The sequence below is a fragment of the Salmo trutta genome, chromosome 6, assembly GCF_901001165.1.
Source record: "Salmo trutta chromosome 6, fSalTru1.1, whole genome shotgun sequence".
Taxonomy (NCBI): domain Eukaryota; kingdom Metazoa; phylum Chordata; class Actinopteri; order Salmoniformes; family Salmonidae; genus Salmo; species Salmo trutta.
Window position 1 is genome coordinate 30,643,881 of NC_042962.1, and position 16,417 is coordinate 30,660,297.

The window sequence follows — 16,417 nt, forward strand, 5'->3', positions numbered from 1 at the left end:
TGCTCAAGAATACATATACATGCCCATCTGAAGTTTGCCAATTAACATCTGGTGAAAGTGTTGTGGTCAGATGAGACCAAAATGGAGCTCTTTGACATCAACTCAACTCGCCGTGTTTGGAGGAGGAGGAATGCTGCCTATGACCCCAAGAACACCATCCCCACCGTCAAACATGGAGGTGGAAACATTATGCTTTGGGGGTGTTTTTCTGCTAAGGGGACAGGACAACTTCACCGCATCAAAGGGACGATGGACGGGGCCATGTACCATGAAATCTTGGGTGAGAACCTCCTTCCCTCAGCCAGGGCATTGAAAATGGCTCGTGGATGGGTATTCCAGCATGACAATGACCCAAAACACACGGCCAAGGCAACAAAGGAGTGGCTCAAGAAGAAGCACATTAAGGTCCTGGAGTGGCCTAGCCAGTCTCCAGACCTTAATCCCATAGAAAATCTGTGGAGGGAGCTGAATGTTCGAGTTGCCAAACGTCAGCCTCGAAACCTTAATGACTTGGAGAAGATCTGCAAAGAGGAGTGGGACAAAATCCCTCCTGAGATGTGTGCAAACCTGGTGTCCAACTACAAGAAACGTCTGACCTCTGTGATTGCCAACAAGGGTTTTGCCACCAAGTACTAAGTCATGTTTTGCAGAGGGGTCAAATACTTATTTCCCTCATTCAAATGCAAATCATTTTATCACATTTTTGACATGCGTTTTTCAGGATTTTTTGTTGTTATTCTGTCTCTCACTGTTCAAATAAACCTACTGTTAAAATTATAGACTGATAATTTCTTTGTAAGTGGGCAAACGTACAAAATCAGCAGGGGATCAAATACTTTTTTCCCCCCACTGTATAAGGTAAAATATATCTAAAACAATTGTCATTTATATTTACAATCCCCTTATCCAAACGGCTTACTCGTTTACCTAGCTCTTATCAATAATAAGTAGATGTTGTCCCACTAAGGAACCGACAGGTTATTCATAATTTCATCGCGCATAAAGGTGGTGGAATTAAGTCAAGGTTAGAATGCAGCAAATGTGTAGACACACCTCTGCCACACATTCATGTCTTTGATCTCCACCCCCAACGAATAGCTGTTGAAAAACATGCTATTCTCATGCTTAAGTTAAATGTCAGAATAAGCGTGGAGAGAAAAGTGTATAAAATGGGAATTACGTTCCATTTACTTGCACTTAACTCGGAATCGGCCTATTATGCATAAAACATTTGGACTACAGTGCATTCGAAAAGTATTCAGACCCCTTGACTTTTTCACGTTTTGTTATGTTACAGCTTTATTCTTACAGCCTTATACCTTCAATGCTGCAGAAATGTTTTGGTACCCGTCCCCAGGTTTGTGCCTCGAGACAATCTTGTCTCGGAGCTCTACAGGCAATTCCTTCGACCTCATGGCTTGATTTTTGCTCTGACATGCACTGTCAACTGTGGGACCTAATATAGACAGGTGTGTGCCTTTCCAAATCATGTCCATTCAATTGAATTTACCACAGGTGGACTTCAATCAAGTTGTAGAAACATCTCAAGGATGATCAATGGAAACAGGATGCACTTGAGCTCAATTTCGAGTCTCATAGCAAAGGGTCTGAATACTTATGTAAATAAGGTATTTCAGTTTTTTTATTTTTTCTAAATTAGTAAAAATTTCAAATAAACTGTTTTCACTTTGTCATTATGTGTAGATTTATTTTAGAATAAGATTTTAGAATAAGAGTAACGTAACAAAATGTGGAAAAAGGGAAGGGCTCTGAATACTTTCCAAATGCACTGTATTTTAGCCCATACAACTACAATGATACACTTTAATGCTAGGTTTAGGACCTAAACAATCTACTTTGGTTTAGATACAAGCATCATGAAATCTATTACGCAATAAATTAATTTGTTTTTGTGACTTATCTTGCTTACCACTTTTTCCATGTGGTTTCCTTCTTCACAGACTCCATACATTTTTTATTGAACCTTTATTTAACTAGGCAAGTCAGTTAAGAACAAATTCTTACTTACAATGATGGCCTAGGAACAGTGGGTTAACTGCCTTGGTCAGGGGCAGAACGACAGATTTTTACCTAGTCAGCTCGGGGATTCGATCTAGCAACCTTGCGGTTACTGGCCCAATGCTCTAACCACTAGGCTAGCTGGCGCTAAATATTTGGTCACATTCATTTTGTGTATGGTTTCCTAGAAACAAGGGGTAGCTCAACTAAACCTTTGGCTCAATGTACCCCACTCTCCACTACTGCTATTTTCTTTTTAGGTTTGTTTGATAAATTAAGGCCAATGTGTGTGTTCCCATACCTAATGTGCGAGTGGTGTAATGACAGCTTTTCCACTCACTCCCTGTCACTCAGGAGTATGAGGCGCTGCTGGCTCGGAACAGAGACCTGGCCTCACTCCAGGAAGGCACCACAGAGAGAAGGAAGAGGAAACCTCCCACCACGCTGAAAACCAGGAAGGAGGCCTTTGACCGCTATATGAGGATCATCTACAGCCAGCCCCTCAACATTAAGGTTCCTTATACTGAGAACAATTAGCTACAAGATGATTGGGGTAGGAATGTACTCTGCCAAGTGGAGTCAGAAAGATGATAAAAGCAGTATGTGCCCTTTTGTTAGATGTAGAGAGAAGAACCCATAACCTCACCTATAATATAATGTTTTATGTGAAAGGACAAATGTCATTGCTTGAGAGTGGGAATGCAGTGTAGATATGCAGACTAATGAACGTTTGTTCTGATTATATCTCAGATTGGCGATGAGGACATGTTTGACCTTCATGCAGCTCTGTTTCCTCCAAAACTACCTGACCGTCGACCTTTCACCCCACCCACCTTAAGGAATGGCTTCTTCCCAAACCCCAACTTGGCCAAGCCCCTGCCACCCATAACCAGGCCAGGGCAGGTGAGGGCCACTGGTTCAGTTTAGCATATCTGTCTGCTGTCCCTCTAATTCCTGAAGCTAAGTAATAGATCGATTGAGACGAAGTAACCACACCTCCCTTAGTCCTCTGTCTGTCCCTTTGCAGGATGAGGAGCTAGAGCCAGCCCCAGCACAGAGCAACCCGGTGGGCTTCATCCCTAACTCTGTGCTAGTGGGCCAGCTGTGGCCAGACGTTGTGGTGGAAAACACAATCCCCAAGCAAACATTCAAACTGAGGGATGAGAAGGACTATGAAGAGGAGGTGAGAGGATATTTACAGAGACCAGATTCAGCATCAGTTTTGCCAACTAGATCACAATGTATAAGATTACATGGACATGGGGAGCTGATCCTAGATCAGCACTCAAACTCTGATATGCTTGTTACATATGGCCTCAGAAGAGAAGAATCGGTGTATGTTCTGTGATAAGATTGAGGGTTTTTCAAACAGGTGGTTGGTTTGGTTTTTCTCACAGGGTGATACTGAAGAAGTTCAGTTTCTGGTGTATGAGAGCGATGAGGAACTGGACATAGGTTCCCCCATACAGCTGGTGAAGAGCCCTCAGAAAGAGAAGAGCCCCCCACCTCCCACTCCAGAGAAGCCAGCCTACGTAATGAGGGTGAGTGGTGTATTAGCAACGCACATGCCCAGCCCACCTTTGGATCTCTTATTTTCAGCCATCCATTTCCTGTGTTTGAAGGGTGCTAAATCCACTTATCACTGAAATATCACTGGATTGATGGCTTTCATTTTACTCTTGCGACACTTTCCCACTCTTGCCTGTGCCATTCCCGTTAACGTAGCGACCGCGGAAACGTTTGTAATGACCTGTCAAACTCACTCCGGTAATGGCTGAAATGGGATCAGTGGAATACATTGGCCTTCCGTTGCATCTATAGGAACTCTAACGCTTCGTCAGGGATTTAGCGCACTGTCTCGACACTTACATCACAAGAAAGAGAAGAAAGATCACTTCATTTTGGTGAGTGTTAGTTTAAACAAAAAAATTATTTGAAATGTTTAATTCGATGCGCTGAAATGAAAGCAACTTCCAAAAATGAACACTCGGATTATGGTGATACTATGTCTGATCTCGCAAACAATGTAAAGTATGTTTAGATAGGTGTGAACTAGAGCCAAGCGTTTTGATTTTAAATTGCGTGGGTATCCTTCTCTTGACACACTTGTTGAATTATGCAAGAGAACATGACAACAGTATTAATGAGGAAGTCTAGAAAGTGCAGGTGAGTACAAGTAGGCCTAGACACAGCAGGTGAGTGCAGGTAGGCCTAGACACAGCAGGTGAGTGCAGGTAGGCCTAGACATAGCAAGTATTTTGTGGCGGTAGCCCTGTTCCACCCCTTTATATTAATTTATTAATATATGCAAATACACCTCGTGTATATATGCAAATCAGGCAAATACAATTTTCTTTATTTGATCACAAAGTAATACAATAATATCTGATATGCTGTTAGGTTCTAAATAAACAGAGTGAAAACTCACGGACAACTAGTAAAGCTCAAACCAAGTTTATTCACCTACTGGGTCACACAGCTGCATAAGACAAAGACATGATACTTTCCATTAAATCGATTCCATTCTAGCCATTACTAATCAAAATCAAATGTATTTATATAGCCCTTCTTACATCAGCTGATATATCAAAGTGCTGTACAGAAACCCAGCCTAAAACCCCAAACAGTAAGCAATGCAGGTGTAGAATGCAGGTGTAGACCATGAGCCTGTCTTCCCTTCACCAGCCTTCTCTGGTATCGGGGCTGTATGAAGGGCAGCTGTCGTGTGCTCATGGCCCGTATCCACAAAGAGTCTCAGAGTAGGAGTGCTGATCTAGAATCTTTCCATATAATCTTATTTATTATGATCTAAAATACAAAACTGATCCTAGATCAGCACTCCTACTCTGAGAGGTTTTGTGGATACAGGCCCAGGTCTGATGAATGTTTTGTGTTCCCCTCCTAGCCTCCAAAGGCTGTCCTTCCCACTAAGATACCCAAACTGCCGACCCCACCTCCCCCTAGAACCCCAACACCACCCCGCACACCCACCCCTGAGATCCCAGGATTCCTTAAACAGTTTGTGGAGGAGGACTGGTTCAAGGATATCTACCAAGACCAAAGGGTGAGTATTTTTAGCTGAAGCAAGCACACCATTATTCATCCCAAAAAACAAATTATTCTACTGGGGAAAATTCCTTAGAAACCCTGTAAATCAGTGGTATTCAAAGTATGGGTCGCGTGGGGGAACTGCAGTGGGGTCATCACCCCCCCCCCCCAAAAAAAGTAAGAGTACAGATTATTGTATGGGACAATATACAAACATTTTTGAGAAAGATAAGGAAAAACACAACTTTAGTGAGTAAATGTATTAATTTATTTATTTTCATAAGAGATGAAAATGTAATGAATTGAAGGTTATTTGTTGATGTAAAAATGTAAATATCCCGATTTTTAAGATTGTGTCATTAATTTGGGCGTAGGGTGGGGTCATGAGAAATTCGGGCAAAAGAAGGTCCCAGTTGAAAAAGTTTGAATACCACTGCTGTAATTTATCAGCTGCCCCTGTAGGTTATTGTTGTCTGTATTTTCTCTGTCAACAGGAAGTTTACGACCCAAATGGCACCCTATTCCTTATTTAGTGCACTATTTTCGACGAGAGCCCTCATTGAGCTCTGATCAAAAGTATTGCACTATACAGGGAATATGGTGCCATTTGGGACTAGGACAATGAGACTAGTGTGTTGGTGGTGTTCTTGTGTGTGTGAAGTGTATCAGGCAGTCCCTGTGCCCTGAGGAGTTCTCCATGCAGATTCTGGACTACATGCAGAGTTGTGGTGCCCAACTAAAGATGAGGATCCTGAGCGCGCTGATCACTCTACGCAGACAGGGGGAGCTAGGTAACACAGACAAGCTCAGCAAGGGGCTTATGGGTTCTCTACGCAACAACACCTCATCAAATATGGTATGTCCTCTCTTGTGGAATTTGGTATGCTTTTTAATGTTTGAATCTGTTTTTTTCCGCCATTGTGAATTTGTATTTTAAACCATGTCTGGGTTTGTGTGTATGTTGTGTGTTTCAGTCCGATGAGGAGCAGCGAGTGGTGAGTGAAATACTCAATGTGTTGGTGTGTCTGGGTCCTGAAAGCCATGAGATCATTGTGGAGCTCCTCACTCTACTGGCCCGCAAAGAACTGGGACTACAGTGAGTCTATGCCGTACCAGTCTTTGTCTATACTCACTTTCATTGAGGTCACCATAGTAAGTCCTCAACTCTGTTTCCCTGTAATGGTGAATGCTGAGCTCTGATTCATCTAGCTGTGATAGTGAGTGCCCTTGTCAAATGTAATGCAATATATAGGCAATAGGGAGTCATTTGGGTTGCAACCAGTGAATGGTGGCCTTTAACTCTGTGTCTGGTCCTCCTGTTGGCAGAAAAACAGTGATGTGCCTGCTGCAGGTGATGGGCGTGGAGGACGCTGACCCGTGGCTGGCCATGGAGATGGATCCCTGGGACTCCATGGTCCAGGACCTTCCTGATTCCTGGAAGAGCCTGGAAGAGATGGCTGCAGAGTGGCTGCACTCCTGGACCTCAAAATACAAGGTAATCATTTGTTAGATTTATATATTGCTTTTCCAGATGCTCAAAGCGCTTACATAGAAATGGGAAACTCACCTCATCCACCGCCAATAAAAATAAGTAGAAGGAGAAGAGCAGGTGCAGGAGGAATTAATCAGCAATGCACTGCTCTGGGCTGCCAATGTCCTTTTCATTGAACCTAACACCTCTAAATATGAGCATATGAGGTCTCATATGAGCATATGAGATTACTGGCAAGCGCAGTGTTGCGCAACTGGTTCCCAAACTGGTTCTTGCCTGTTTAACATGGTAAGTCTGCCTAGCAATATCTGGGAGATGTCACGTCCTGGCCAGTATATAAGGTTAATTGTTTTGTAGTTTGGTCAGGGCGTGACAGAGGGTATTTGTTTTATGTGGTTCAGGATGGTGTGTTTGGTTTAAGGGTGTTTGATTTAGTATTTCCGGGGTTTTGGTTTATAGTCTATGTGTATGTATTTCTATGTCTAGTCTGGTGAGTGTGTTTCTATGTTGGTTAATTGGGGTTGGGACTCTCAGTTGAAGGCAGGTGTTGTCTATCTGCCTTTGATTGAGAGTCCCATAATTAAGGGTGTGTTTGTGATTTGTGGGTGATTGTTCTGTGTTGAGCCTATGCTTGGCCAGACTGTTTGTTGTCGTTCGTTCGTTCGTTTCTAGTGGTTTTTGTTATTTTTTGTATACAGTTGTTTTTGAAAATAAATAATCATTTAAAATGAGCATACACGTACCTGCTGCATTTTGGTCCTCATTCACCGACGTCAACCTTGACAGGAGAGGAGGCTGGTGAGGAGAGGATGGCTCATAAAAATGTCTGGAATGGAGTTAATGGAATGGTATCATACATATGGAAACCATGTTTGACTCCATTCCATAATTCCGTTACAGCCATTACTATGAGCCTGTCTGATTTCTAGTGCCACCAGCAACCACTGATAGCTGGTCTCCCCTCTCTTTGATCTGCAGGGCCAGAACAGTTCTCTGTTCCCGAAGAATGCAGGGAAGAACCTCTTCACCCCAGTGGATGTGCTCAACTACTTCTGCTCTGTCAAAAGGGATATGTTTTTGAAGGCACAGACTGTCCCACCAGAGGGGCGCAAAGACACAGTATTGCGTCTCCCTGAATCCTCCAGGTACCAAACAGATGTACCAGCCCCCCATCACATAAACAAATGTCACATACCTCACCTTTTCAGCTCGTAACGCAATATTCTGACACATTGCTTCGTTGTATGTGTGCATTCTTATCTAGATCTAAGCCAATCCAACGTCTTGGAGAGACCTACAGCATGTCCAGGATACGCAAGCCTCCAGGTAAGGTTTAGCCCTCCGTGGTATGGTGAACAGAATATCCATTCAATCAATAGCTCTTAACAACCATTTCAGTATAGAGCTTGTATACAGTGCATTCGAAAAGTATTCAGACCCCTTGACTTTTTCAACATTATGTTACATTCCAGCCTTATTCTAAAATTGATTAAAAAATATATATATATTCCTCAATCTACACACAATACTCAATAATGACAAAGCAAAAAGAGGTTTTTAGATATTTTCGCAAATTTATAAAATAAAAAAATGGAAATATTACATTTACATAAGTATTCAGACTTTACTCAGTACTTTGTTGAAGCGTCTTTGGCAGCGATTACAGCCTCGAGTTGTCTTGGGTATGATGCTACAAGCTTGGCATACCTGTATTTGGGGAGTTTCTCCCATTTTTCTCTGCAGATCCTCTCAAGCTCTGCCAGGTTGGATGGGTTCTCCCATCTCCACAGCTAGTTTCAGGTCTCTCCAGAGATGTTCGATTGGGTTCAAGTACGGGCTCTGGCTCGGCCACTCAAGGACATTCAGAGAGTTGTCCCGAAGCCACTCTTGCGTTGTCTTGGCTGTGTGCTTAGGGTCGTTGTCCTGTTGGAAGGTGAACCTTCGCCCCAGCCTGAGGTCCTGAGCACTCTGGAGCAGGTTTTCATCAAGGATCTCTCTGTACTTTGCTCTGTTCATATTTCCCTCGATCCTGACTTGTCTCCCAGTCACTGCCACTGAAAAACATCCCCACAGCATGATATTGCTACCACCATGCTTTACCGTAGGGATGGTGCCAGGTTTCCTCCAGACGTGACTCCAGACAAGAGGTTACTATGCCCTTCTTCTTAGTTGTCCGGTCTGCATTGGGTGTTCATTCCATCCAACCATTCCTCAGAACAGCTACTTAGCTGTACCAGTGATTGTCTGAGAAGGGACTTCTCCTCTCTCCACCTCAGGTAGATAGTCAAAGTTCCAAACCACTTTACACACACCGCTGCAGACTGGCGATGTCCTGGTCTGGTACAGTAGGTGAGTTCATTTTCTTCACCTCGTGTTGAGGTTCAAAGTTCCAACCACGTCAGATGTGTAGCGACCGCTCTACTCTTATCTGATCTAAAGTTAATTTCGTTACCAAGGCTTTTTATGCACTCTGGCCAAAGAGGACTGCTCCGTCCGTCTGACATGCTCTTCTGACCTCACTTGGGGCGTGGCTACTTAACTTCTAATTATATCCTTTGTACATTATCTCTTATGACTCCTAAAATCACATTCCTATCTTAACAACAATATTTTCCTCATTTTTCATATCATATGCACAACGTATTGGATGGAAACCTGACAGATAAAGGGGCATCCTTTCCAAGTTACAGTATTTCGTCCATAAGGTTTTTAATGACATCACAATATGACATTAGTTTTCTACATCTCCCCACTGACCATTCCCCACATTCTTTGTTAGAATTATTGTTCCATTATTCACTTTTTGGACATTAGAGTTTTGGGTTGGCAAAAGTCTCTGAAGACAAAGGGATATTCCTTTAGCCAATACTGGAGGGTAGAGAGAGAGTCCTCTCTTGCTTAATTTACGACCAGGTGTGGAGGTGTCAAAACCCCCCACACCAGTTCGTTCCTCCCGTCTGCGGGTGAGAGAAGGTCTGGTTATTGTCAGCCATTGCCAAGCTGATCTGACCCATTGTGGTCCTCACAGGACAGTCATGACTGTGCCAAGTTTCCTCTAGACGTGACGCTTGGGATTCAGGCCAAAGAGTTCAATCTTGGTTTCATCAGACCAGAGAATCTTGTTTCTCATGGTCTGAGAGTCTTTAAGTGCCTTTTGACAAACTCCAAGTGGGCTGTCATGTGCCTTTTACTGAGGAGTGGCTTCTGTCTGGTCACTCTACCATAAAGGCCTGATTGGTGGAGTGCTGCATAGATGGTTGTCCTTCTGGGAGGTTCTCCCATCTCCACAGATGAACTCCGGAGCTCTGTCAGAGTGGCCATCGGGTTCTTGGTCACCTCCCTGACCAAGAAGGCCCTTCTCCCCCAATTGCTCAGTTTGGCTTGGCGGCCAGCTCTAGGAAGAGTCTTGGTGGTTCCAACTTCTTCCATTTAAGAATCATGGAGGCCACTGTGTTCTTGGGGACCTTCAATGCTGCAGAAATTGTTTGGTACCCTGTCTCGACACAATCCTGTCTCAGAGCTCTACGGACAATTCCTTCAACCTCATGGCTTGGTTTTTGCTCTAACATGCACTGTCAACTGTGGGACCTTATATAGACAGGTGTGTGCCTTTCCAAATCATGTCCAATCAATTAAATTTACCGCAGGTAGACTCCAATCAAGTTGTAGAAACATTTCAAGGATGATCCATGGAAACAGGATGCACCTGAGCTCAATTTCGAGTCTCATAGCAAAGCGTCTGAGTACTTACAGTTGAAGTCGGAAGTTTACATACACTTAGGTTGGAGTCATTAAAACTCGTTTTTCAACCACTCCACAAATTTCTTGTAAACAAACTATCGTTTTGGCAAGTCGGTTAGGACATCTACTTTGTGCATGACACAAGTCATTTTTGTTTATTGTTTACAATTGTTTACAGACAGATTATTTCACTTATAATTCACTGTATCACAAATCCAGTGGGTCAGAAGTTTACATACACTAAGTTGACTGTGCCTTTAAACAGCTTGGATACTTCTAGAAAATGATCTCATGGCTTTAGAAGCTTCTGATAGGCTAATTGATCATTTGGGTCAATTGGAGGTGTACCTGTGGATTTATTTCAAGGCCTACCTTCAAACTCAGTGTCTCTTTGCTTGACATCATGGGAAAATCAAAAGAAATCAGCCAAGACCTCAGAAAATAAATTGTAGACCTCCGCAAGGTGGCAGCATCATGTTGTGGGGGTGCTTTGCTGCAGGGGGGACTGGTGCACTTCACAAAATGGATGGCATCATGAGCAACGAAAATTATGTGGATATATTGAAGCAACATCTCAAGACATCAGTCAGGAAGTTAAAGCTTGGTCGCAAATGAGTCTTCCAAATGGACAATGACCCCAAGCATACTCCCAAAGTTGTGGCAAAATGGCTTAAGGACAACAAAGTCAAGGTGTTGGAGTGGCCATCACAAAGTCCTATAGAAAATTTGTGGCAGAACTGAAAAAGTGTGTGCGAGCAAGGAGGCCTACAAATCTGACTCAGTTACACCAGCTCTGTCAGGAGGAATGGGCCAAAATTCACCCAATTTATTGTGGGAAGCTTGTGGAAGGCTACCCGAAACGTTTGACCCAAGTTAAACAATTTAAAGGCAATGCTACCAAATACTAATTGAGTGTATGTAAACTTCTGACCCACTAGGAATGTGATGAAAGAAATAAAAGCTGAAAGAAATAATTCTCTACTATTATTGTGACATTTGACATTCTTAAAATAAAGTGGTGATCCTAACTGACCTAAAACAGGGAATTTTTACTTGGATTAAATGTCAGGAATTGTGAAAAACTTCCGACTTCAACTGTATGTAAATAAGGTATGTTTTTTATTTTTAATACAATTGCAAAATGTTCTTAAAACCTGTTTTCGCTTTGTCATTATGGGGTATTGTGTGTAGATTGATGAGGAAAAGTTTTTATTTGATCAATTTTAGAATAATGCTGTAAAGTCAAAGGGTCTGATCTTAGTCTCTTTAATTTCAAAACAGGTGTGATCTTACCCCCTCTCTCAAACCGCCCTGTCCTCATGGGCTTCACCCCGTTCCTCACCCTGCCGAGGGTCAGCCTGTCTCCCTTTCCATTCCCTGTGGACCAGCACTGTTTGAAGGCCTCGCCGCGACGCTACTTCATCCTGGAGCGCTCCTATGTACACTACTACAGATGACACTGCCTCCCGGGCAGCAAGATATTCTTCCCCGCACCCAAGACTTTTCTCTTTCCCCGACAAAGACCAGCTAAACAGATATACTCTTGTTTGAATTAAACATCTCTTGTATATATCTTTTTTTATTGTATATCACTTGATTCACTCAATACAAATAAAGTTTGAATGACTGTAAACGTCTGTAAAAATTAAACTGTTGTGTGTTGTTCCATGGACAATATGGACGCAATATGAACTGATATGCCAGAGATATTTTTTCATTGTTTGCTTTAATATAAATATAAGCTTATATTGCAGTTTGGAAAATAAACAGTACTGTGCAAAGGTTTTAGGCAGGTGTGAAAAAATTCTGTAAAGTAAGAATGCTTTCAAAAAGAGACATGTTAATATATTATATTTATCAATTAACAAAATGCAAAGTAAGTGAACAGAAGAAAAATCTAACATCAAATCAATATTTGGTGTCACCACTCTTTGCCTTCAAAATAGCATAAATTCTTCTAGGTACACTTGCACACACTTTTTGAAGGAACTCGGCAGGTTGGTTGGCCCAAACATCTTGGAGAACTAACCACAGGTCTTCTGTGGATTTAGGCATCCTCAGGTGCTTCTTTCTCCATGTAATCCCAGACAGACTCGATGATGTTGAAATCAGAGCTCTGTGGGGGCCATACCATCACCTCAAGGACTCCTTGTTCTTCTTTACGCTGAAGATAGTTCTTAATGACTTTCACTGTATGTTTGGGGTTGTTGTCATGCTGCGGAATAAATTTGGGGCCAATCAGATGCCTCCCTGATGGTATTAGATGATGGATAAGTATCTGCCTATACTTCTCAGCATTGAGGAGACCATTAATTCTGACCTAATCCCCAACTCCATTTGCAGAAATGCAGCCCCATACTTGCATGGAACCTCCATCATGCTTCACTGTTGCCTGCAGACACTCATTCATGAACCGCTCTCCAGCCCCTCGGCAAACAAATTGCCTTCTGCTACAGCCATATATTTAACATTTTGACTCATCAATCCAGAGCACCTGCTGCGATTTTTCTGCAACCCAGTTCCTGTGTTTTCATGAATAGTTCAGTCGTTTGGCCTTGTGTCCACGTTGGAGGTATGGCTTTTTGGGCGCAAGTCTTCCATGAAGGCCACTTCTGACCAGACTTCTCCGGACAGTAGATGGGTGTACCAGGGTCCCACTGTTTTCTGCCAATTCTGAGCTGATGGCACTGCTGGACATCTTCTGATTGCGAAGGGAAGTAAGCATGATGTGTCTTTCATCTGCTGCAGTAAGTTTCCTTGGCCGACCACTGTGTCTACGGTCCTCAACGTTGCCCGTTTCTTTGTGCTTCTTCAAAAGAGCTTGGACAGCACATCTGGAAACCCCTGTCTGCCTTGAAATTTCTGCCTGGGAGAGATCTTGCTGATGCAGTATAACTACCTTGTGTCTTGTTGCTGTGCTCAGTCTTGCCATGGTGTATGATTTTTGACATTAAACTGTCTTCAGCAACCTCACCTTGTTAGCTGAGTTTGGCTGTTCCTCACCCAGTTGTATTCCTCCTACACAGCTGTTTCTGTTTCAGTTAATGATTGTGTTTCAACCTACATATTGAATTGATGATCATTAGCACCTGTTTGGTATAATAGTTTAATCATACACCTGATTATATGCCTACAAAATCCCTGACTTTGTGCACGTGTGCCTACAAGAATTGATGCTGTTTTGAAGGCAAAGGGTGGTCACACCAAATATGGATTTGATTTAGATTTTTCTTCCGTTCACTCACTTTGCATTCAGTTAATTGATAAATATAATCTATTAACATGTCTATTTTGAAAGTATTCTTACTTTACAGCCTTTTTTCACACCAGCCTAAAACATTTGCACAGTACTGTATTTCAAAGCGATTCACCTTAAAGGAGTAAAAGCATCATTAAGCAGAAGAATACATGGAAAAAGTTCAGAATAGCTAAGGGACAGATCAACATTTACTGGGGGAGGGGTGGTCCAATATAGGGGAGGGTTGTCAAACCGTTGGGGGGGCTTTGAGGAAGGTTGTGTGTTTTTTATTGGGCACAGGGGAGGGAATTGCATTTTTTCCCCCTGGGTTTAAATTCACTCTTCTGCTCGTTTTTTTCCCAATAAACAATGGCTTGACTTACTTTTGATATTACCCTAATACATTTTAGAAGCGTTTGCAGTAGCGGTGCATTGGTAAAATCACAGGGGAAGCCAAGCCAGAAAAAAAAGCCATATTGCAACCTATGTGTTGTGATAATTGCGTTGGTTGCTCTATAACCTGTTAGTTCATATGCTTTGCGACTGTGATATACAGGCCCACGGGCCGAGACAATAAGGAGACACAGTGGAAGAATAAATTCAACCACACCTTTGTTTCATCACAAAACTGTAGAGCAACCTCTATCCGGTGAAGTCCATAAAGCATATTGCATGTAACAAACAGTTACATGACCTACAGCATGATCAAGAAAGTTAATGTTTTCGACATTTTCGGACTACTAAACAACTATTGATTTAGAGCCACAGAGTTACCGCAAGTCGCAAAGAAAACAGGAGCTGCCTCCACTATTCCAGCACCATTTCAACTTCAATATTTCAACATCATCAAATCACCGATGCTTAGTCTAAAACAGTGACAACTAAAAGATACCAAAACCAATTTAGTCCAATCAACGTAAGCTAAATATGATGTGGCTGTCCATGGTTCTGATTTGTGTGTGTGTGTGTGTGTGTGTGTGTGTGTGTGTGTGTGTGTGTGTGTGTGTGTGTGTGTGTGTGTGTGTGTGTGTGTGTGTGTGTGTGTGTGTGTGTGTGTGTGTGTGTGTGTGTGCGTTCGTGCAAGTAGAAAAAACATGTTGACTCACCCTACTTGTAGAGAAACACCAATGCCATCCTCCTCTCTTTCATGTTGACGAAACAGTCTATGACTCTGTCATACAGTACACACTTTTATTTTTTGTTGTCCTAGACTACCTGGATAAAATGCTTGCTCGCCAGCCTAACTTCCTTTCATGGGCAACGTTAGCTAGTTAACATTAGCTTTCTAAATCTAGCTACATATTGAACTTCCATCCTCTCAGTCCAGGGGCACAATGTATGAATTTATGGTTTGATCAGAATCGCCGTTATAATCATTGGCCAGTACGGAGAATTAAGTAAAACCACAAGTCCAAATCCCTATCTCCATCCTTGGCTAATTTAGTAAAGGGACAATATTAGCAAGCTAACTAGTCACTGGAGGACAACAACACAACGAGATGCAACAATTCAAGTTGTTTCTGTCAATTACATATTTCTCTGTGATAAGAGCTAAGCAAATCCAAATTGGCTTCCCTTTACACTTTTTTTGGTGCCCCAGGACCATTCACAGTTGAGCTCACTCAGTTTAGCTCAACACTGATTAGCTATTAGTTTATACTTTTTTTATCAAAGGAGGCCAAAAATCGCTGGCTTCTCTTGCATTCAATGCTATGGGTGGCAACAATGTGATACTCTTTATGACCTACACATAGAGAGACAGATGGGCGCTGTTTCACTCCCTTGGATGCTTTCTCCGGTGAGATACATTCAGCCTCTTGCGAATTGAAGGAACATTATGAATACACAGAGAGACAAAATATATATTTTTTATATATTTTTCTTGGTACATTTTTGGGGGAAGCCTGGCTTCCCTTGGTATCCATTAATACATGCCACTGAATGTTTATGAAGTTTTGGTATGGTGTTGCTATTATTAAACTTTAGCGACTGCAGGCTTATGATATGAAGACAGTGCGCCCCGGTGCTCCAACAGACTCCGGCAGTTGAACTTGAGGTAAGGAAGTCTGTTTCAGCCCTACCAGAGTTACTCCCATAATCTAACAATTTAATGGCTATCTTTATACAAAATAGTCTTATAGAAAATGTACAAATTATCCTCCTTCTGTACATCTATATTTGTATAGCAGATGCAGTAGCCATCTGACGTAAAGAAATGCATGACAGTGTCATAGCATGCCACTGGCATATCTCTATCCCTCTCAATATCTCTGTGGTTAGGCTTAAACTTATCTTCCTTTATATATATATATATATATATATATATATATATATATATATACTGCTCAAAAAAATAAAGGGAACACTTAAACAACACAATGTAACTCCAAGTCAATCACACTTCTGTGAAATCAAACTGTCCACTTAGGAAGCAACACTGATTGACAATAAATGTCACATGCTGTTGTGCAAATGGAATAGACAACAGGTGGAAATTATAGGCAATTAGCAAGACACCCCCAATAAAGGAGTGGTTCTGCAGGTGGGGACCACAGACCACTTCTCAGTTCCTATGCTTCCTGGCTGATGTTTTGGTCACTTTTGAATGCTGGCGGTGCTTTCACTCTAGTGGTAGCATGAGACGGAGTCTACAACCCACACAAGTGGCTCAGGTAGTGCAGCTCATCCAGGATGGCACAGCAATGCGAGCTGTGGCAAGAAGGTTTGCTGTGTCTGTCAGCGTAGTGTCCAGAGCATGGAGGCGCTACCAGGAGACAGGCCAGTACATCAGGAGACGTGGAGGAGGCCGTAGGAGGGCAACAACCTAGCAGCAGGGCCGCTACCTCCGCCTTTGTGCAAGGAGGAGCAGGAGACACACT

The 16,417-nt window shown here is 42.5% G+C and overlaps 1 protein-coding gene across 1 annotated transcript in view; it reads left to right on the top strand.

Annotated features, from left to right (window-relative positions):
- wdr97 (WD repeat domain 97) overlaps positions 1-12,104 on the top strand; it is a 30,383-nt gene extending 18,279 nt beyond the window's left edge. The window contains exons 12-22 of the mRNA XM_029756163.1: positions 2,374-2,532; positions 2,770-2,922; positions 3,047-3,202; positions 3,417-3,560; positions 4,925-5,083; positions 5,729-5,923; positions 6,042-6,163; positions 6,394-6,562; positions 7,538-7,704; positions 7,824-7,885; positions 11,582-12,104. Coding sequence (XP_029612023.1) covers positions 2,374-2,532; positions 2,770-2,922; positions 3,047-3,202; positions 3,417-3,560; positions 4,925-5,083; positions 5,729-5,923; positions 6,042-6,163; positions 6,394-6,562; positions 7,538-7,704; positions 7,824-7,885; positions 11,582-11,757 — 1,662 coding nt within the window. The 3' untranslated portion in view covers positions 11,758-12,104. The remainder of the gene's footprint in view (positions 1-2,373; positions 2,533-2,769; positions 2,923-3,046; positions 3,203-3,416; positions 3,561-4,924; positions 5,084-5,728; positions 5,924-6,041; positions 6,164-6,393; positions 6,563-7,537; positions 7,705-7,823; positions 7,886-11,581) is intronic.
- Positions 12,105-16,417: the final 4,313 nt, after the last annotated feature.